The 23,744-nt window shown below is 33.8% G+C and overlaps 2 protein-coding genes and 1 pseudogene across 5 annotated transcripts; 2 read left to right on the top strand and 1 right to left on the bottom strand.

Annotated features, from left to right (window-relative positions):
• The first annotated feature begins 4,073 nt into the window (after window positions 1-4,073).
• LOC122598180 (elongation factor 1-alpha-like) lies at window positions 4,074-5,480 on the top strand. 4 transcript variants are annotated; one of them, XM_043770782.1, is made up of 3 exons: window positions 4,074-4,538; window positions 4,605-4,931; window positions 5,139-5,480. In XM_043770782.1, exons 1-3 carry the CDS (start codon window positions 4,074-4,076, stop codon window positions 5,478-5,480), a joined length of 1,134 nt encoding a protein of 377 aa, XP_043626717.1. The 4 variants fall into 4 exon arrangements, with proteins under 4 accessions (XP_043626717.1, XP_043626715.1, XP_043626714.1 ...); XM_043770780.1 differs by having other exon boundaries at window positions 4,074-4,530; window positions 4,609-5,480; XM_043770779.1 differs by having other exon boundaries at window positions 4,605-5,480.
• A 7,508-nt stretch (window positions 5,481-12,988) lies between these two features.
• Window positions 12,989-14,423, bottom strand: LOC122598183. Its single transcript, XM_043770783.1, has 5 exons — window positions 14,305-14,423; window positions 14,031-14,145; window positions 13,845-13,883; window positions 13,644-13,733; window positions 12,989-13,543 (listed from the first exon to the last, which is right to left on the bottom strand). The coding sequence occupies exons 2-5, from the start codon at window positions 14,102-14,104 to the stop codon at window positions 13,183-13,185; spliced, it is 564 nt and encodes a 187-aa protein (XP_043626718.1). The 5' UTR covers window positions 14,105-14,145; window positions 14,305-14,423; the 3' UTR covers window positions 12,989-13,182.
• Window positions 14,424-21,559: 7,136 nt separating this feature from the next.
• On the top strand, window positions 21,560-23,031 carry LOC122597545 (annotated as a pseudogene).
• The last annotated feature ends 713 nt before the right edge of the window (window positions 23,032-23,744 follow it).

Below are 23,744 nucleotides of genomic sequence, written 5' to 3'. Positions count from 1 at the left end.
ACAGCCTATGTCCATTCTTTTTTGGCTTCTTCAGGGTGCTCGCAGACTGAAGATGAAAAACTTATTGAACGTGGTGTGTGTTGCTATTAGTAAGAGGTTGGATAGCAAGCCTGATGAGATTTACAGGCTCTACAACATGTCTGGTTTCGCTCAGAAAGCGTTTGAAGAAGCGATGGAACGGATGATCGTTTGTGGAGTTTGGGGTATCAGCAAATGGTCTAACAAGTGTCTTTGTTGCAGTTTAATTTAAATTGTGGGCGTATCGTGGTTCCAAATGCTTTATAAATGAACAAATGGGGCATATGACTGATGGTCTAATATTCAGGTTAGATGTGATTGGATAATTGTGTTATGTTTAAGTATGTGTGAATGACTAAATGTGTTAGATTTAACAATGAAATTAGTACAGTATTCGTGTGTTGGCACTTGGCAGGTTTAGCTTCCTTCTTTTTTTGAAATGACATTTTGTATTCAAGGTTTAGAAATCCTTGTGGAACTGCTGCTTGGTCTATAATTAAAGCTTATGAGGCATTTTAGAAGGAAGAGAAAGATCACTTACAAGATGCTGGGAACGGTTTGTGTGTGTGTGTGTGTGCTTTTATGCCGATCTTGTTACTGTTTCGGGGCTGTATGATTGCATTTGGTAATCTTTATTTTTTAGCTTCCTCTTGGGTTCAAACGGGTTAGGGAAAATGTTTCCAAACGAATGCGTTTATTGTTGTGGTGTTATTTACCATAACACTCCTTCAGAATCACTCACTTCTTGTTTCAAAATGTCTGGGTCTGACCTTACATCATGATGATTGAAATTTGGAGGCACTTGTGTTTACAATTTCAGCATCCCTTCTCAAATTCATGTTCTTATTTAATTTTTCTTCCAGTAACTTGAATGGTTTTCAGCAAAGTCTTAGACTTGAATCGGTATGCCTCCTGCAAGTCCAAATCATGGGCATCAAATGTTTGTTGATTCAGTAGTTGGTACATATCCGTTACTTTATAAGGTCAAGCTGATAACTTTTCACCTCGTTTAGACATCATAACGTAAGCATCAGAGAAGTGTATTGAGTAACAAGAACAACGTATTGTAGTGTACTGTTAACCACCTCCAAGGTAACATGGTTGTAACTTCATGAAATCAATACACGAGATATCTAAAACAACCATGGGATACCCGGTGAGGTCCCATACATCCGAGTCAAAAGCTCGCCATCCCTGAGTAACCAGAATAGAAAACCTTACCGGTTTACTTGTTTGCATTGTAGATTTGTAGTGCTTCTTTAATAAGGTCACTTCCTGCAGACAGAAGATCAAGCAGCAGAACTGGTTGAAAGTGATATGCACGAGTATGCTGCGGGTTTAAACACAATCGAATGATGTCTGGATGAATGATGCCAGGTCTATTGCAATCCCAGGTCATCGTAGAAGGAAGTGAATGCTTCGGGATTAAACACAAAAGTGAGTGAAATGGGAAGGCACACTTGCACATTACAAGTAGTCAATCACAGTTTCAAGAACCCAAATAAGATTCAACCAAGTCTTTCTGGCTAGAATATACAACATGTTATCATAGATTCAACTAAAAGAACTAATGACACGGTTCCTCCCGCACCTCAAAAGAAGAATGCGCTACTCACATCTGATAAGGTTTTTTAAGCATAGCCCAAGATAGAGAAAACAATGATAAGGTTCACACAGGTTAGGTTAATTTATCTCAAGGTATTATTGTGGCTAGAGAGAGCTTGGTGGATTTTACTTGTACTTTTGAAGATGGAAGGAATGTGACTAGAACATGAATACATGATATATACCCATTTTTCTTAAGTTGCCAATTTCTATCTATAAGTTTTAATCAAAGGAATTTGCCTTCCCTTCAAAAGGGATGCAAATGCAAAAACATAGTATAGATCATGATTTCCTGAGAAATCCGCATAAGCATTCCCTTAAGAAACTACTATATATTTGCCAGGCAGTATGTGAAATAGAAACAGAAACGAACTAAGCCTTACGAGTGGTTTGGTGAATGCAGAATTGTCCATTCCATATGCTAAAAATGGCACCCAAACTAAGCTTTTCATATCTATACAACTCAGTTTGAAACAGACCCTTCTGATTTGTTAAAAACGCACTAGTCTGGAACCCATTTCGGGCCAAGTGTTCGGATCTATTATGACATACTCATGAGCCACTCAATGTACCTTTTGGATCTTATACATAGACCGATATTGGGTCATAAAAAAAAACTGTGATCACCACCAAAACAGGTATTCTGGGATTGATACCAAAAAAAAGGCTTTTAAGACTAGCCCCAAGCCCCCAACCCATAATAAACCAAGCCCCTTAACAAAAAGCCCACATGCCATGAATTCCCAATTCTTCTTTCCACAACCCACACACATGGCCAAACGCACGAGCTGACAAATGTTTTCCCTCCAAATTGCCATCTGATGTTTTCCCGCCAAATTGTCCATTGTGAAATACCCAAATTTTAGCCTTTCTTTACGTGTTTGGATTATCACATACCCTTTTCACTCTACAACAGTAAATATTTGAATTCAAAGGTCAATTTTCTAAACCCTAACTCTTTTTCTTTGTTAAAGCTATTTAACTAGTTATTAATATTATTTATTAGGGCATAGTTATACGAAGTGTTGGATGATGAAAGTTTGATCGATAATTTGCTACGAGTATTAAGTTTTTGTTATTAGTAGTTAGCGCATCTATACTTATCTATACTCCCCGCTGCCACCACCGTGCCCCCCCCCCCCCACCTATCACCGCCATCACCTCCCCCACCATTAGATCGCCTACACCGCGGCTACCGACCCACGTCACAACCACCCATCACCGCCACCACCAACACAGCCTGGATACCGCTCTAGTATATTTGGGATTTAGCCCAACTGGACATTTCATGCCCATTATGTCTATCAGCCAAATGTTGGTCACGGGTTCGAAACCTTTGAAAGGCATACTGGGAAGTCCTTGCCAATGAGGTGGGGCATGGGGGTTTTCTCTAGCATTTAGCTGGTTTCTTTTAGAACGGTAGTGGGACTTCCACCGCCAGTCATGCCCTCGGATTGACTGTGCTGGTGACGTTGCTGATCCCCACCGGACGATGAAGAGGCATGCCGCTGAGTCCAATCACCACTGCTGTTAAAAAAAAAAACCCATTTTTGTTAGAATTTTAAGTTTTAACAATTCATTAAAACTATATTACATCAAACCTACACTGCTTGCCACCACCGCCACCGATTTATAATACATCGCCGCTTTGTGCGGGTACCCTTCTAGTAATTACTAATGTAATATGCATTTGTAAATTGTTGTTTAATTATGTATTAGTTATACTTGTTTAATGAAAAGATGAAAGTTTTGCCAACTTGAATGGTATTAGTGTATTACTGACCTTGATAAAGTGATGGTGGAAGCAAACAAAAATAAATCTTGTCCATTGATCTATTTGATTGTTAAAGCTAGCATTGGTTTTACCCGTTAGAACTGCTACGGTTGAGAGATGTCTTTTGGCAATGAAGCAAATTTGTTGGTGAAATTATTATTATTTGGGTACCCATTGTGTTAGACATTTTCATTTTTAACATTAGCCAACTAATGGTTCCCTTTGACAATTTTCGTTAATCGACATATTTGCTTCGTATGGTTATGGTTTTAAGTTTGAAATATCTGCTTCGTTCGGTTATGGTTATAAGTTTGAACGTTAAATATAAATTAATGGCCTTAGCTTAAATCTAAACACAACTTGATCCCACCATTTTTAGTCTATTTTAATGATAATATGAATCAGTGAATGTAAATTTAGGGGGTTTTACCTTTTTGTTATGAGTAAAATTATTCAATCTTTTTTTACCCATTTCGTGTAATAATAATACAAATTTACAAAGGTGATTGTCGTCTATGTTGGATTTCCCTTGATTTCCCTTCAGTTATCATTGTTCACTTGTTATGCAGTGGCCTATGTTTATTTTGTCTGAAAATTGAATTTTGATTGCAGGCCAGGCAGCCAGCTTTCTTTTTTTCTTTTTCTTTTTTTTTCTTTTTTTAATTTTGTTTTTATAATGGGTGAAGAAAAAGAAGTAGAAAAGGCTCATATCAACATTGTGGTCATTGGAGATGCAAATTCTGGCAAGTCAACTACTGCAGGCCACTTGATCTACAAGCTAGGTGGAATTGACAAGACTGTGATCGAAAGGTTCGAGAAAGAGGCTGCTGAGATGCACCAAGTTGGAGTCAAGTATGCTTGGGTGTTGGACAGGCTCAAGGCAGAGCGTGAAAGGGGTAATACTATCGACAATACAATGTGCAAATTCGAGACCACTAAATATTACTGCTCTGTCCTTGATACTCCTGGACAGCATAGGTTCATCAAGAACATGATCACTGGAACCTCCCAGGCCGACTGTGCCCTTCTCATCGTTGATTCTGAACGTTTTGAATATGGAATGACCACCGGACTTATTCGTGAACACATTTTGCTTGCATTTATACTTGGTGTCAAGCAAATAATTTGCTGCTGTAACAAGGTACTTGTTTTTTCCCCTTCCTTTGTATGCAAATGAAGAAGATAGTTGTTCTTATTCGTTAACTAGCTAGCTTTGTTATTTGTTGTTTTGCAAATGGATGCTACTAGACCCAAATACGCACAATATAGGTATGAAGATATTGTCGAAGATTTGGAGTCCTACTTCATGAAAGTCGGATATGACCCTGACAAAATCCCATTTGTCCCAATTTCTGGTTTTGAGGGCGATAACTTGACTGAGAGGTCACCTAACCTAAAATGGTATAAGGGTCCAACTCTACTTGAAGCCATTGACCGAATCAGTGAGCCAAAAAGACTATTTGACAAGCCTCTCCGCCTTCCAGTTCATGATGTCTACCACATTAGTGGGATCGGAACTGTGCCTGTGGGACGTGTTGAAACTGGTGTGATGAAGCCAGGTATGGTGGTCACTTTTGGCCCAAGTGGATTGACAGCTGAGGTCAAATCTATTGAGATGCACAACAAACCACTGCTTGAGGCAGTGCCAGGAGACAGTGTTGGTTTCAGTGTTAAAAATGTTGCATCGAAGGATCTTAAACGTGGGTATGTTGCTTCAAACTCTAAGGATGATCCTGCAAAGGGTGCTGCTAGCTTTACTTCTCACGTCATCATCATGAACCACCCGGGTCAAATTAGAAAAGGGTACACACCAATGCTTGATTGCCATACCTGTCATATTACTGTTAAGTTTGCTGAGCTATTGAGCAAGATTGACCGGAGGTCTTTTGAGGAGCTGGAGCGGGAACCTGAGTTCTTGAAAAATGGTGAGGCTGGAATGGTGAAGATGGTTCCAACAAAGCCGATGGTGGTTGAGACTTTCTCCGAGTACCCTCCATTGGGTCGGTTTGCTGTCCGGGACTTGAGGCAGACTGTTGGTGTGGGCGTGATCAAGAGCGTGGATAAGAAGGATCCAACTGGATGAATGGTGGCGTACTTTCCTTGTACTTTCATGTTTATTTTGCTGTAGGATAGTAGTTTCATCTAAATATCAACTAAGTAATTGACAGGAGTGCCGATTACAAATTAGATTACTTGAATGTCAACTCTGGTTTCAACACGTATTGTAAATCGTATCAGTAGATGGTTTATAATTGATAATACCCACCCCAGATTTTCTCTCGAGTCTTGTATTGCGTACCACAAATCACAACTATGTTCTGATCAACCATACGCCCATTTTTATTTTGAAGATTGAGCAGCTCAAGGTGCTAGCTATTGTGGCCAGAGAGAGTTCGGTGGATTTTACTTTATTTTGAAGATGGAAGGAATGACTGGAACGTGACTAGAACAATAAATATATACCCCCATTTGTATTAAGTTCCCAATTTCTATCTACAAACGACAGGGAGGGAAAATTTTCTAATGAAAGGAATTTGTTTTCCCTTCAAAAGGATTGGAAATGATACATGTCTATCTATATAAATATTAAAACAATAGTTATCCTAGCATTTTAAAGCCTTCTACAATTTAAAAATATTTTTAAAAATTGCCACATAGGTCTTTATCCTATGTGGCATCTCTATATTTTTTTACAAAATATAAATCTACAAAATTATATTATCTAAAACTATTAAATTAAATAAAAATAAAATCTATATATAAACAAAATCTTACAAAAATAAAAGTAAAAAATCACATTCTATATCATAATAGAAACATATGAATTTAAAATCTATTTTTAAAATTAGAAAATATTTGGTTTTCAAATTATTTATTTCTTAATTTTACTATCTAATATAACCAATATTATATATCACATTGTAATATAGTTTTTTATCCTTTTCGTGGTGGTGATTTTACGTTTTATAAAATTATTATCAATTACTAGGTGAATTCGACATAATTTGAATCATAGGTTTGTTCTTTGTAATCTAATTATAATTTGAATTTGGTTTCTAACTATATCTAATTAAAACTTTTCAACTTTTATGAATTTTATTATTTGATGAAGTAAGTTTTATGAAACTATTTTCTTTGAAAGAGTTTGATGAAATTCTAATAAGTCATATATTACTTTGCAAAAAATAAAAGATCGTTATGATTTTACATTATATTTACATTTTAACTTCATTTTATGTTCATTAGTATTGCATGAAGTATAATATGTGATAGTTAATATGAATATTTGATAACGTATGTTTTTATATAAATGCAAAGATTTTCATAAATAATAAGAGTTATGTTTTGAATTTATCTATTTCAATAAATGTAAAAATTTCCATTTAATGATAATATAGATTTATATGTACATGCCTAAATAATGTATAGTTGTTAAAAGTTATAGCCTAAATAATGTATAGTTGTTAAAAGTTATTATAAATATTCATATAACTAAAACAACATTTTTAAATAACTGTACATCGTGCGGGTAAAAGTCCTAGTATAATATTGATGATTTCTTGAGAAATACGATTTCTCATGTGTTTGCTAAATCTCGATCCACAAGATAGGAAACAAAACCACTTACAAATTTCTGGTTTGATTTCCCGTAACCAAACACATCCGATAAGTATGAAGCAAACATCTTATGATATCAGAAATATATTTCATTGCTGTTTTTAAAAAATGGTGATGCTGCTATTTTTACAATCTTTTGTTTTTATTATTTTACGCATCATATACATATCAGAAATATATTTTATCTAAATATCATATGATACTAACAATGTAAAACTTAATATTTACTAGCTAAATAACCCGGGTTTTTAATACAAATTTTGCTAATCAATAATCAATAATCAATAATGTTTATTAAAACAATAATTGTAGGTTTGTTTCATTATTATATATGAAAAGTTGATATGTCAAATACTGAATCAAATAATGCAATAGTAATTAAATATGATGTAATAGAATATTTTAGCATTTACTATATGTCACATATTTGAGTACATGTGATAAAATAATACACGAGAATGAAAAAAAAAAGTTATAAGCATAATAATGTATTAAAACCTTTAAATAGATATCGGACAAGTAACTTTTCATTTGCTATACACCTTTAAGTTAAAGAGAATGAAGTTTTTTATGAAAGTTATTACTTACTCATAGTGTATAAGAAGAAAAATCATTATAAAAGCTAAAAATTTCATAATAAACACAATTTCATAATTATATTCCTTCAGTTATATTACAATTTAAAAGAAACTAATAACTAAGCTACAAATTAAAATATACTATAACTCTATATTATTAATAATAACATTAGCATAATTATTTAATACTAGTGAATAACTACTCGTATAAAGGAAAATTTGACATAAAATTTGTGGGATCTTGATTTGTTATTAGTAAGAGATATATTAACTTAAAAAGTAATTTGGTTTTCATATTAGATTAAATTATATAAAGATCAAAAGAAAAAAAAATCAAAAGATTTATGATGTCATGAATTTTTAAAACACTTATAGGAAAGAATAAGAAGTTGCCACATAAGATTTTTGTCTAAAAAAGCTTTTAGAAACAATTGTCTTTTATTTATATAAGTCAATAACCAATAAAAATTCAATATAAACTCATAATTTAGACAAAATATACAACATAAATCAAAAAAAAAAATAATATAATGTGAAATAAAATCAAAAAAGTTATTTTGACAATATATTATAAAATTTAGGAATTTGTTTTCATAATTATATCATTGAAATAAAGACTATTTTATAACTATAAAATGTAGGAATTAACTTCCGTAATTAATAACCATATTTAAATTATTAAATTAAATTATACTTAAAAAAGTTATATATATATATATATCTATATAATTATTAAAACAGTAGGAATCCGAACGATTCTAAAGCCCTCCTCAATCTTAAACCTATGTTAAAACATTGCCACATAGGATTTATCCTATGTGGCATCTCTATATTTATTTGACAATTTATATACCCAAAAAAAGTTTTAAAAAATTTAAACATAAAACTTTAATAAATATTTTATTATGTACGGGACATTAAATTTTTATAATAAAATTGATTTTTTTTTTCCTAAAAAAAACATTAACTTTGGTATAATATATTGTTTAGTTTTATATATCCTTATCATTCCAAATCAAAGTTTATGATCGACATTATCCTTATATGCAAATTGATACATAAATTTTTTTTAAATCTATTTTATTAATCTTTTTTAAATGGTTACCCATCAATATGCAAGTTATGTGAATTTGATACTGTTACATCAAAACATTAAATCAACACTAATTGAACAATGACTTATAATAATACGCACATCGCGCGGGGTAAAAGACCTAGTATATATATATATATATATATAAAGAATATGACATCATCATGTTATGTAATAGCTCTGATTAAAATTTAAATTTGGGTCTAAGATTCTCCATTTTAAATATAAAGCTTTTTTATATATACGAGGGCAAGTACCCGCGCGTTTTGGCGGTGAGATGGCGAGGGTGATAGGTCATAGAGTATGATAGGTCATGGGAGGTGATATGTCATAGAGTGTCACAACCACATGTCTTAGCCGTACGGGCTCCGCCCTCGGATTTAAAAATTTGTCGAAAGTATATCAAATGACATCTCTAATGAAAGAGCATGAAATTTTAAGAACACCCATATAATTTTTATAATTTATCGAGGTCCGGTTTTTGATATAAAAGACTTTGAAAGAATTAGATGAATAAAGTTAATGATTTATGGAGGAGAGAGAAAGTTGTAGGTAATGATGGATGATACATTATGTATTATCATGTGTACATTGTTAAAATTGAAAGTTGAAATTTGAAACCCTACTTGCTTTATAATATAGTATAGATATATATATATTTAGATATGTTAGTAATAGTAATAGTTGTTTTTCTTCCAAAATAAAATAAATTTAAAGTTAAGTTTTGTTTCCTAAGATCACATCTTTGGAATAAAATCCAGTTAGGCAAAATAAATAAGGGTTTTGATAAACAAAGCCATAAAAATCAGGGGTGGATTTTTGATATGAATACGTACAATCTTTGTAAGTATGTTAAGTAGGGCTTTGTTTAGTATTTTTCAATAAATAAAAAGAAAATTAAATTAAATAAATAAAAACAAATTTATATATTACAAGTACTTTCTTATATACGAGTAGCTTTATTTAGATCCACACTATGAATCTGTGAATTACCTTTGGTAATACTCGTAGTAGAAAGTTATTATTATTCCCACAAATATATAAAAATAATCCGACCGACCAGACCAGACCAGACCAGGGTGGAGGATGATAAAGGTTTTGGATAAGAGCGGTCGCGACGTGAAGGTTGAATATCGATGTCTGGGCGGTAAGGTCGCACGAGTGGATATCAGATGTCTGGGCGGTAACGTCGCTGCAGGATTCCGATTGGGAATTTGTCTCAAAACACAGCCCATGTCCATTCTTGTTCAGCTTGCGCACGTTCTACTGCTACTACACGTGTTATTTTTTTCTATATATATAATAATACAAAGATATGGTCATCAAGTTTGACCTTTTGTTGTCTCATAAGTTAATTGTAATTTTTAATATAATTGATATTTGTTTAACTTCCTCATATGTTCATATAGGTTAGGGATGTGTTGACAAACAAATGTTAATTTCTCATAAGTTCAAATCCCATCAGGTTCAAATTTGGGGAATTGTTGTGTGGTTGATTTGTTACTAATATATTTGTTTTTTGTAAATTAGAATAATACCTTGAAGGTTTATTGTATTATATATTGTTGTTTTCTTAAATATCATTGTCATTGTTTTGTGTCTATCCACAGAGGTATCATCTGTTTTATAAATATGTTGGTCGTCTGTTTTCGTTTCAGGCTGCTTGCAAACTGAGGGTCGAAAGCCTCTTGAATGTGGTGCATGATGCTATTGTTGACAGGTTAGGTCATGATGCTCTTCGACATGTGGGGTTTCCCTCGTAAAGCGTTCGAAGAAAGAAAGGAGAGGCTGAAACTTTGTAGTGCTTGGGGTTATAAGCAAATCACCCGATAAGCGTCTTTATGACAGTAGTTTAAATTGTGGACGTCTCGTGGTTCCATGTGCTTAATACGTATGTTGCATATTACTTCATTGTTAATCTAAAGATGAACAAATGGGCATATCACTGGCTGTGTAGTTTTTAAGTTGTATTTGGATAATTGTCTTATGTTTAACTATGTGTTTATGACTCAATGTGATAGATTTAACTATGAAACTACTACAATATTCATGTGATGTCAGGTTTAGCTTGCTTCTTTTTTTAATATGACATTTTGCGTTCAAGGTTTAGAGTTCCTTCTGGGACTATTTCTTGGTTTATAAATATGTTGGTCATTTTACAAAAAGATCTATGTCTGTATGCTGATTTTGTTACTGTTTCAGGGGCGTACTTATTGCGTTTGGTAAACCTTATTTGTTAGCTCCCTCATGGGTTCATAATGGGTTACGGAAAATGTTGTTAAAGGATGGCGTTTACTGTTGAAGTCTTATTTGCCAGCACACTTCTCCAGCATCCCCTCTCAAAGTCATTTTTCTTCAAATTACTGGATTTGCTTTCGGGGAAGGCTTAGACTCGCATCAGCTAGTATGCTTCCTGCAAGCATGTTGGTCATTAATATTTTGTGGATTGGTAGTGGTACATATCTGTTACTATATAAGTTCAAACGGATAACTTGTCACCTTGTTTAGACAAAATAACGCAAGCTTCAGAAAAGTATATGGAGTAATGATTATATGAACAATGCTTTGTCGTAACGTAATGAAATCCTTACGCTAGGTCTCAGAAACGGCCACAGGATACCCAGTTAGGCCCAGTGCATCCAAGTCAAATGACTCGCCCTCCTTGCGTAACCTGAAAAGGAAATCTTGACAGTTTACTTGTTTGCATTATTGTGTTTTTTTAGTAACTTCACTTCCTGCAGACAGAAAATCAAGCAGCATAATGGGTGGAAGTGATGTGAATGAGTGTGCTGTAAGTTCAAAGACAAAGTTGAATGATTTCTGGATGAATGATGGCTGATCTAATTAATGCTATCCCGGATCCTGGTAGGCGTCAAGTTAGCACTGATTCAAGCATGGTATTTATATTCCATATTGGATGGATTTTTTGTCATCACCGTTAGATAAGGAAAGCATCATAGCAGCAAGTGTATTAGAATTAAACATTCAATACTTATGATATTGAATGCTTATCATAGATGTTTCTTGTCAACCTGCAGACAGAAGATTACAGGGGATCAGTAGAAAGCTGTCACTGAATGCTTTGGGATCAAACACAAAAGAGAGTGAAAGGGGGAGGAATGAGGCACCCTTGCACACCATAAGTAATCATTTACACATTCGAGAACCCAAATAAGATTTAAAAGGCACAGCATTTCTCCATCAACGACTTGATCTGGATTAGAAAGCTTAGCTAGAAGAAACTATGTCTTTTTGGCAAGAATATGCAACATCTTATCTTAGATTCAACCAAAAGAACTAATGACACAGTTCCTCTGACCCTCAAAAGGAGAATGCACTTCTTATATCCGACACGAAGGCACATATTGATGCAAAATGTTCAAAAGAAAATCAACCAAAAAAGTTCCCGAAAGGCGGCATGAAAATAGGTTTGACTGGTATTGAACCCTCTTCAGGTTTTTTAACTTTGGCCCAGAATAAGGAAAACAATGATAAGGTTCACACAGGTTAAAAAACATGTCAAAAGTGCCCCAAACCAACCGATGTTAAAAAGCAAACCAGGGGAACATGAAGGCAACTTCAAATGGGAAGTGATATTCGTACCACTATCTTTGATTAATGTACCACAATGTACATATTGTATAGCTGACTGTACAAGCCAATAATGCACAATAATGGTACATTCATTAAAAGAAATTGTACGAATATCACTTCCCACTTCAAATGGTCTAGGATTTAAAGCCAATAATCACATAAACAATTAGTGAAAAATGTAACCAAGGGATGGAGTAGAAGAAAATGTTTGAGTATTTTCAGCATAAGATGAACACAAAACTGATATCAAAAAGCAACATCCATGACGAATTGAAGATTGAGCAGCCAACGTGGGAGATGGTGAGATTTGTAGTTAATCTCAAGACTCAAGGTGCTATTGTGGCTAGAGAGAGAGTTTGGTGAATTTTAAGTTTATGAAGATGGAAGCAATATGACTAGAACATTATATACCCTCATTTTTTATAAGTTGCCAGTATATATCTACAAACCACATGGAGATATTTAATGAAAGGAATTTGTTTTCCCTTCAAAAGGGATGGAAATGCAGATGATTTCCTGTATCTATTAAATCTCAACCTACAAAGCAAAGGAAATGAAACCATTTCCATGATTCTGGTTTCATTTCCCGTAGCCAAACACATCCCATGAAACAAATTAAAAATCTTACCAGCACACAAGCATATGAAGACGACAATTTCCCCCAAAAAATCTTAAGAACACACACAAAAGCGTATAAAGACAATTCAATTCTCCCCCAACAAAAATATATATAGATGGAAAAAGGGATGATAAAAGAAACAAAGTTGACATAAGAAGACATAAAACTACCAGTTGTTAACTATCTTCTTTTTCTTCTTTATCAGATTGAAAAACGTCTTTAATTAGTGCCTAATTTGCTTTGGTGGATAAAATGGGATCATCATTCTTGTACAATCAATCAATCAATTCCTCAAGTTACTTTTCCTTTTATTTGCTATCTGATTCAACTCCTCTAACTTCATCTGATAACTTTTAACCATCTCCACCAATTCTTTTTTTCCTTGGTCATCATAACAATTGATTTTTCTAATTGAACAAGCTCCTTCATCAGTCTGATTGGAGTTTGCTTCTGAAGAAGCCCCATCATCATCAGATTGTGGGTATATTAATTCTTCGTCGTCTTCTACCGTGAGTCCCATCATCATTTCTTTAAACTTTTTTTGTTCTAAACGTCCTAGAAGGGATGGACACTTGTAGGGCTTCTTCTGAGATCGATTGTAAAGACTCTCGGCCTCTTCTCTGCCCAAACCCCCCACATTTATCCTTCAACCATCAATCAACTCTCGTTAACTAATACTCTGAAATAATCAATCTACAACTACTAGTAGTTAGAAAAAATCGACAGAATAATAACTCTACTCACAATTCTTGCTCGTTTAGATATGAAATCTGCTCGTAGTTTTTTATTTTTTTATTTAGTAAATATCTTTGGTATCGTTTCCTTTCCTCAGACCTACAATGAACTCATCAAAACAAAAACAATGAGAATTTATGCTTAAAAAACTTAACAAACTTAATTAGAATAAGTATATAGATATAAAAAAATGAAGGAATGAATACTCACAGATGACCTAGATAGATCACTCCCTGTACCCATTTATATCTACAATCAATTCATAACAACAACAATTAGGCAGGCAAGCATGGTTTATATTTAATTAATTCGCGTGTGCGTGTATATATAGATATAAAACATAGTAATAATGATAATGATATTAGGTAAATGGAAGTATGAAGGGAGGGGGCTCACTGATCGTCTTTAGGTAGAGATAAAAACCTAGCCGCTGCTGCGTTTCGTTCCATGTAATCTCCATCCGACATCATTATTATTATTATTACTACTTATTTATTACGAGTATTAGTTTCTGCAACAATCATCAAATTTTTTAACTTGTAGAAAAAGTAATTAATCAATTGACCAACAACAATTGGGAGGGGGTATTTGAATGCACTATCAGAAAGAATTTAATTCAGAGAAATTATTGTTACTTATGCAAAATTGCAAGAAATAAGGAGCGACATACCTGACTGACCACTTGGCGGGGGAGGATTTCAGGTACTTATCAAAAAATGGGTTAATCAATTGTAAAGAAAATGTCTAGGTTTGGTTTCCCTCCTCCCACAGTCACACCCTCCCTCGTCAAAAAATGGGTCGGGTGGGTAGGGACTTTAGTTATTGGAAATTTTTACTTGAGTTAATTGCAACTTTGCATGATTGATTTTGTGATTTACATACTTTAGTAACGGGGTTCTTTTCGAAATATCGTTGTAATAGGGGTTTCTATTTTGAAAATTTTTTCTTAGAATTCCAAGATTGATGCCTTCAAGTCTTCACGTTGTCATCATGTGCAGGGGTAATATTGTCTTTTCATACGACACATAAAGGACCCCGATTGCTAGTGAACTCGAAAAAGAGACCCCCATTGCTAAAATGGAAAAACCACAAGAACCAATCTTGCAATTAACACATTGAGAACTTTTTTAAATAAATATAAGATTACAATATAAGATTTTAATTTTTCTTTTGAAAACTAGTTGATATATACACTAGCAATGGAGGTCCATTTTCATACGACACCCGCTAACGGTTCTGTTAAAAAAAAAGACTAGTCTTGCAAAAATTTCTTAAAATAGAGACCCTCATTGCTAAAATGTATAAATCATAGGGACCAATTTTACAATTAACTCTTTTTATTTTTAATAGTTAACGAGATACGTGGGCTTTGACCCGAAACACATTACATTTATTTTATTTTATGTAGTAATATGTAAATTTTGATATCGAACTCTTTAACAATATGTATTTTAAGATCTCCACACACGTTTATACTTTTGAGGTTAATTGAATCTTTTAACCAAAAATTCAAACACGTGCCTAGTCTATATATATACTATCTTATAAAACATTTTGCTCTTTTTTGAAATCTCAAAAGATGATTTGAACTAACTAAATTACCTTCATTCTTTATTCACTAATTTAAATATCTCTATCTATTTCTTCTATATATATAAAACTGAAGTCCAATCTTAATTTTAGTTTAAAAAAGCTCATCTAAAACCCTTTCATCCTCTTATTTATTTTAATAATTATTAGTTATGATATCATAAATTTTATATTTGGATATAACAAAAACTATGTAACTACTAAACACTAGTTTGTTATATTCTGCCGAATTATAGTGCCTTTTTTTACTAAAGCAAATTATATCATTTTTAATTTATTATTATATATATATCATATTCTAGACTTATTCATTCATAGAACTAAACAAATTAATTATTTAATTTAAAAAAACTGTAATTTAATATCATGTTTAAAACATATTAAACTTATTAATAAAAAATATGAGTTATTTTAGATATAGTCATATAGTATATACTTTACGTGCATAAAATAATCACTTAACATAAAATTTAGGGGTGTGAGTTTGGTATTAACTGTATAGTTTTTTATGCTTGTGAATTATAGTCTTAGAATGTATTTAGCATGTTCCAAATAAAATTAGTATGTCTTAAAAAAATTTTACATTTCATATTAAAAATCCTTCTTTGAATTTTATGATAAAAGTCCAATTATTATATGTCTGTCAATGACAACGCATATGAATGTCATTAGCAAGACAGATAAAATTATGTAAATTATTGTAATTAATAAATTTTTAATAAAATGATTTGCGTATTTATTTATCATTCATAATAGCTAATACGGAGTAACTTGCATCAGAAAAACATAACCAATGAATTAAATATATATATATATATATATATATATATATATATGAAAAAGAAGGAGAAATAAATAAATACAATATGCATAGGTTAAATAATTTATTCAAAAGTAAAAATTCCATTTGTTACAGCACAAACAAAACAAAACAATGAATAACCTGTCAAAAATTGTTAACTTTTTCTGTCATTTACTCACATTTTGAATTTATTATCAGTATCGTTTTCTATTTTGAACTTTTTTATTTATGTTTTATGTATTGAAATAAACTTGGGTGATCTGTATTATGAATGTATGTGTATAACACTGTTAATTATGTTGTCAAATTTTCATATTTAATATTTACATCACAATTTTTATAACTATAATAAGTTAATACTATCCGGGTATCACCCGGGTGCTTAAGCTAGTATACCTATAATACCCTTAAATCATAACAACTCATTTTTTCTCTCTCTTTAAATCTCAACTATTAATTATAAAAATTGTATGGGTGTTCTTAAAATTTCATGCTCTTTCATTAGAGATGTTATTCGATATACTTTGACGAATTTTTAATCCGAGTACGGAGCCCGTACGGCTAAACATTTGGATATCACACTCTACGACTTATCACCTCCTATGATGTATCACCTCCATCATCTCACCGCCGCAATGCGCGAGTACTATTGCTCGTCTACTTAAAACTGTTTTGACCTAATATATTTGTGAAAAGTTAATATCACAATCTATATAAAAGTCTACTTAAAACAATTTGATACATTTAAATTTTATTAAAAAAAATGTATCTTTTATCTGTTAAGTATTAAAACTTATATTCTTTGACCAATAACTTTCACGTTAATTGAAGTTGGAAATGATTATTATATGTCAACATTGCTAATGAAGAACTTGTTATTCATAAGTCATAAGACTTATATAGTTATTGCAAACAACATAATGGAAATACTTAAAAAAGAAAAATATTACATGAAATGACATAACAAATATCATAATGTAATGTTTGTACACAATTAAAACTATAAAAGTATAAGATAGAGATCTCAACATTACAAGTAAAGTTTGATAACTTTAGTTGTTAGATTAAATCCAGTGATAAGATTTAAATATCAAAATTTTTTAATTCTTAAGGATTCTAATCCAAAAGTATAAAAATTATAAGTATTTAGAGATGAGTATATAATTAACTTGTAAAATTGAAATAAGAATGTAAGAAAATCGGCTCAATACTAACCCAACACTTATGTTGTGTTCTTGAGTTTTTTTTTGAAGAGAAAGGAAGAAAAAATGAAGGATTTTTAAAATATTTGTGTTCTTGAGTTTTACTAAAGAGAAAAAGAGAAAAGAAAAGAAAGGAGTTGGAAGGAGAAATCAATACATTTTGGTTATAATTTTTTCCTTCCACTTTTGGGATGATTTGGAAGGAAGGAAAATTTTAAAGAGAAAAAGAGAAAAGAAAAGAAAGAAGTTGGAAGGAGAAATCAATACATTTTGGTTATAATTTTTTCCTTCCACTTTTGGGATGATTTAGAAGGAAGGAAAATTTTAAAGAAAAAAAGAGAAAAGAAAAGAAAGGAGTTGGAAGGAGAAATCAATACATTTTGGTTATAATTTTTTCCTTCCACTCTTAGAATGATTTGGAAGGAAGGAAAATTCACTCCTTCTCTACCATTCTCCTCTCCTCTCTTATTTCCTCTTTCTTTAAAAAAAAACTCAATAACATAGCATTAACATATGAGACATGAGATTCATTTAGCTCATTACAATTTGTTCAATAAAGTAGAGAACTGCTGCCTAATGTAACATTAGGGATAAACATATATGAACACAAGCAAATAAAGAAAAATTAGAAAAGAAGCACAAAGTTGAGATGACCGTGTAAAGTTCTGGTCCGGTCGGACTTACGAAGATGACGATGATAAAATTAGTGGATAATAGAGATCGGGAGGTGGCCAAGTTTAAATATCGATGTAAGGGAGGTAAGGTCGCACAAGTAGATCTCAGATGCTGCTTTGAATCTGCTGATATCCTGGAGTTTGTAGAAAGGGGATTTAAAGGTCGGATACCCATCGAGCTCACTAAAGATATTGTTGAATTGGTTAATGAATTCTGTGTTAAACGTTGGGAGACTGCCGACAAAGATTACGATGACAACGATGATGCTCGTCCCGCCGCACTGCAGGATTTCGATTGGGAATTTGCCTCAAAACAAACTCTGTCCATTCTTTTTCAGCTTTATCAGGTTCTTTTTTTCTTTTTTCCTCGCCCAAAACGTTGTATTTAGCAGATTGGGTTTGCTAGTCAAAAGGGGTAGCGGAGCAACTTGTTGCCCAACCATTGTAATATAATGACTTTCTGTGATTAATGTGAAATTTTTTATTTATAAAAAATAAAAAAATTTGCTTTTTAAGAAATTTCCTGTTTTTCTCTTCAGGCTGCTTGCAGATTGAGGATCAAAAGCCTCTTGAACGTGGTGCTTGATGTTATTGTTTACAGGTTGAATAGCAAACCTGATGACATTCACAAGTTGTTCGACATGTCTGGTTTGTCTGGTTTCACTTACAAAGCGTTGGAAGGAGTGATGGAAAAGATGAACGTTGGTTCGTGGGGTTGTCAATAAATGGTCTAACAAGCGTCGTCCTTGTTGCAACTTTGTTTAAATTGTGAACGTCTCGTGAATCAAGATGCTTAATATGTATGTTGCATATTACTTGCTTATTAGTTTAAAATTGAACAAATCGGGGCTTATGACTGATTAAAAATTAGTTTATTTAACTATGAAACTAGTACAATTTTCATGAGTTATATTTAACTATAAAACTAGTACAATTTCGTGCGTTGTCAGTTTGTATCGCTCTATTATTGGTGGTAGTGAATTTTAGGGACCAAAGGGTCCATGTCTTTTTATTGTCGCTTTAAGAGGTTTTCCACGCAAAAAGATCTGTGTTTTTATGTGTGCTTGTATGCTGATTTTGTTACTGTTTTAGGGCTGTACCAACAAGGAATTAGCCTAGTGGTAAGGCAAACACTTTGTGACCTTAAGGTCTCAGGTTCGATCCCTGCTAGGCACAAAAAATAATTCCTTTAAGGTACCCATTACCAATGAAGCCTAGACCCATATGTGAAGTTTAAATATGTGGGTTCGATCCTTCTGGGTGCCCAGATCATGTGGGGATTAGGATGGAGGTATTTTACCGACATCATATGACTCATACGGGGTGGGTCAATGGGTATCCAATTGTGGTACCGGGGCTAGGGTTCCCCCCATTACCCTTTTTTACTGTTTTAGGGCTATACTATTGATTGCGTTTAGTGAACCTTATTTGTTAGCTTCCTCATGGGTTCATAATGAGTTAGGGAGAATGTTGCCAAACAGAGGTGTTTACTTCACGTCACACTCCTTCAGAATCACTCACTCTTGTTTCATAATGTCTCTATCTGACCTTACATCATGATCATTGGAAATTGAAGGCACTTGTGTTTACAATTTGAGCATCCCCACTCAAATTCATGTTCTTGTTAAGTGGTTTCTGGGAAAGTGTTACTAGACTTGCATCTGTATGCTTCCTGCAAGCCCAAATCTGTTTACTTGTTTGTATTGTGTGTTTCTTTTTATAAGTTCACTTCATGTACATAGAAGATAAGTTCACTTCATGTACATAGAAGATCAAACAGCAGTATGAGTGACAAATGATATGCACGAGTATGCTGTAGGTTCAAACACACAATTGATTTATGCCTGAAAGAATGATGCCTGGTCTAATTAATGCAATCCCACATCATGGTAGGTGTCAAGTTGTCACTGATTCAAGCATGGCATTTATATATTTCATATTGGATCTGTTTTTTTTTTTTTGATCACCTTAGACAAGTGAAAGGAAAGCATCATGGCAGCAGGTGTATTAGAGATAAGCATTCAATGTCATATATAGGTGTTAATTGTATATTTATGATATTGAATGATTATCTCTAATAAAGTGGACAATATATTTATGAAATGTACATAGCTTTGCATTTTCGCTAATGTTTCTTGTCACCCTGCAGACAGAAGATTCGTGGGCTCAGTAGAAACTTTCTACTAGAAAGCTATCACTGAATGCTCCGGAATCACAGACAAAAGAACCCAAACAAGATTTAAAAGGCACAGCATGTCTCCATCAACAACTTTTACCAAGAACATGATCACTGGAACCTCCTAGACTGACTGCGCTCTTCTCATTGCCCATAGTGAAATTCCCATATTTAAACCTTTCTCTAAATCTTTTACGTGTTTGGATTATCACATACCCTTTTCACTCTACAACCCTTTTCACTCTACAACAGTAAATATTTGAATTCAAAGGTCAATTTTCTAAACCCTAACTCTTTTTCTTTGTTAAAGCTATTTAACTAGTTACTATTATTTGTTAGGGCATAGTTATTTGAATTGTTGGATGATGAAAGTTTGATTGATAATTTGCTATTAAGTTTGTTATTAGTAGTTAGCGCATCTATAACCACCGACGCCGCCACCACCACCAATCGCCACAGCCGCGAGCTACCACCACCTGTCACCCCATCGTCTCTGCCGCCATTACATTGTCACTATCGCTGCTACCGACGCACGCCACAACCACCCATCACCACCACCACCACCGTCATTACACAGCCGCATCTCGCGGGTATCGTTCTAGTATATTATAAAGCAAAACCCATTTTTGTTAGAATTTTAAGTTTTAACAATTCATTAAAACTACATTACATCAATAACCTATCCTGTTTGCCGCCACCGTCAACGCCACCAATTGCCATTGTGCGCCACCACCACCTATCACCACCGCCATTACATCACCGCTTTGTGCGGTACCTTTCTAGTAATTACTAATGTAATATGCATATGTGAATTGTTGTGAAAAGATCAAAGCTTTGCTAACTTGAATGGTAATACTGACCTTGATAAAGTGATGGTAGAAGCACACAAAAAATCTTGTCCATTGATCTATTGGTTGTTAAAGCTAGCATTGGTTTTGCCCATTGGAACTGCTACGGTTGAGATGTTTTTTGGCAATGAAGCAAATTTGTTGGTGGAATTATGATTTGGGTACCCATTGTGCTAAATTGATCAATGACATTTTCACTTTTAACATTACCCAACTAATGGTTTCATTTGTAAATTCTCATTAACGGACATCTTTGCTTCGTTGGTTATGGTTTTAAGTTTGAAATATTTTCTTTGTTCAGTTATGGTTTGAACGTTAATTATAAATTAATGGTCTTAGCTTAAATCTAAAAACAACTTGACCCCACCATATTTAAGTCTATACTAATGATAATGTGAATCAGTGAATGTGAATTTAGGGGTTTTTACCTTTTTTTAATGAGTAAGATTATTCAATCTTCTTTTACCCATTTCGTGTAATAATAATAATTTACAAAGGTGATTGTCGTCTATATTGGATTTCCCTTTCGGTTATCGTTGTTCACTTGTTATGCAGTGGACTGGCTTTATTTTGTCTAAAAGTTGAATTTTGATTGCAGGCCAGGCAGTCAGCCTGCTTATTTTTGTTTTTATCATGGGTGAAGAAAAAGAAGTAGAAAAGGCTCATATCAACATTGTGATTATTGGAGATGTGGATTCTGGCAAGTCAGCTACCACATGCCACTTCATCTACAAGCTAGGTGGAATTGACAAGAGTGTGATTGAAAGGTTCGAGAAAGAGGCTCCTGAGATGCAAAAAGGTCGAGTCAAGTATGCTTGGGTGTTGGACAGGCTCAAGGCAGAGGGTGAAACGGGTAATACTATCGACAATACAATGTCGAAATTCGAGACCACTGAATATTACGGCTCTGTCCTTGATACTCCTGGGCATCATAAGTATATCAAGAACATGATCACTGGAACCTCCCAGGCTGACTGCGCCCTTCTCATCATTGATTCTGAAAATTATGAATATGGAATGACCACCGGACTAATTCGTGAACACATGTTGCTTGCATTTATACTTGGTGTCAAGCAAATGATTTGCTACTGTAACAAGGTACTTGTTTTTTTCCCCTTCCTTTTATGCAATTAAAGAAGATAGTTGTGCTTATTTTTTATGGTTAACTAGCTAGCTTTGTTATTTGTTGTTATGCAGATGGATGCTACTAGATCCACATACTCGCAGTCTAGGTTTGAAGATATTGTCCAAGAATTGGAGCTCTACTTAACAAAATGTGGATACAACCCACCTAATCTAGAGTGGTATGAGGGTCCAACTCTACTTGAAGCCATTGACCGGATCAGTGAGCCAAAAAGACTATTTGACAAGCCTCGCCGCCTTCCGATTTGTGATGTCTACCACATTGGTGGGATTGGAACTATACCTGTGGGACGTGTTGAAACTGGTGTGATGAAGCCAGGTATGGTGGTCACTTTTGGCCTCAGTGGATTGACAACTGAGGTCGAATCTATTGAGATGCACAACAAAGCACTGCTTGAGGCAGTGCCAGGAGACTGTTGGTTTCGGTGTTAAAAATGTTGCATTGAAGGATCTTAAACGTGGGTATGTAGCTTCAAACTCTAAGGATGACTCTGCATAGTGCATAGGGTGTTGCTAGTTTTACTTCTCACGTCATCATCATGAACCACCCGGGTCAAATTAGAAAAGGGTACATGCCAATGCTTGATTGCCATACTTCTGATAGTACTGTTAAGTTTGCTGAGTTATTGAGAAAGATTGACCGGAGGAATTTTGAGGAGCTGGAGCGGGAACCTGAGTTCTTGACAAATGGTGAGGCTGTAATGGTGAAGATGGTTCCAACAAAGCCGATGGTGGTTGAGACTTTCTCTGAGTACCCTCCATTGGGTTGGTTTGCTATCAGGGACTTGAGTCAGAATGTTGGTGTAGGCGTGATCAAGAGCGTGTACAAGAAGGATCCAACTGTGATAGAGAGAAATATAGAGATAGGAGAAATGTATTGTATTGATTCCAAACTGAAAATGAATTTAGAGAGATATATCGTTTATATAACCCAAATCAACAACTTCGTAACTAACTTCTAACAAACATTCAAACTATTTCTAATTGTGACACTTTCAGTCCCTGTACTTCCGAGTTTCTCCATTTCTTCCTTAATTTGGATAATATGTGTAACATTAGCTCCCCCTTTAAGCATTTTTGCCCTCAAAAATGAAATTGTGGAAACCTCAACTGCATGTCTTCCAAGAATTCCCAAGAAGCATCTGAAACATCCAAACCTTCCCAGTGAACTAGAATTTGAACAGCCACTTTACCATTTCTTTTGACCACTTTTTTTTTATCCAAAATGGCTCTGGGTTGTAATGTGAATCTGTGACCTTGAGGCAACGGTGATGGAGTTGGCAATGGTCCTACAGCCCTCTTTAACAATGATACATGAAATGTATGATGGATCTGGGTTTCAGCTGGTAAGTCCAATTGATAAGCAACCTTACCAATTCTTTTTATGATAAGAAATGGTCCAAAATACTTAGGACTCAATTTCCTGATATGATGTGCCTTCAAAGATTGTTGTGCAAAAGGATGTAATTTCACATAAACCCAATCCCCTATTGCAAACTCTCTATCACTTCTATTTGCATCTGCAAACTGTTTCATCCTATTCCTTGCCATTCCCAAATTAGATTTAAGCTTTTGTATCATTGCCTCCCTTTCTCTAAGGAAATCTTCCACTGCTGCAATATCAGTATCTCCAGGGATAAAAGGAATATGCAAACTGGGTTTGATTCCAAAAAGA

The sequence above is a fragment of the Erigeron canadensis genome, chromosome 4 (assembly GCF_010389155.1).
Source record: "Erigeron canadensis isolate Cc75 chromosome 4, C_canadensis_v1, whole genome shotgun sequence".
NCBI lineage: Eukaryota > Viridiplantae > Streptophyta > Magnoliopsida > Asterales > Asteraceae > Erigeron > Erigeron canadensis.
The sequence above is the reverse complement of the archived record's forward strand: the minus strand, read 5'-3'. Positions and strand labels throughout refer to the sequence as shown.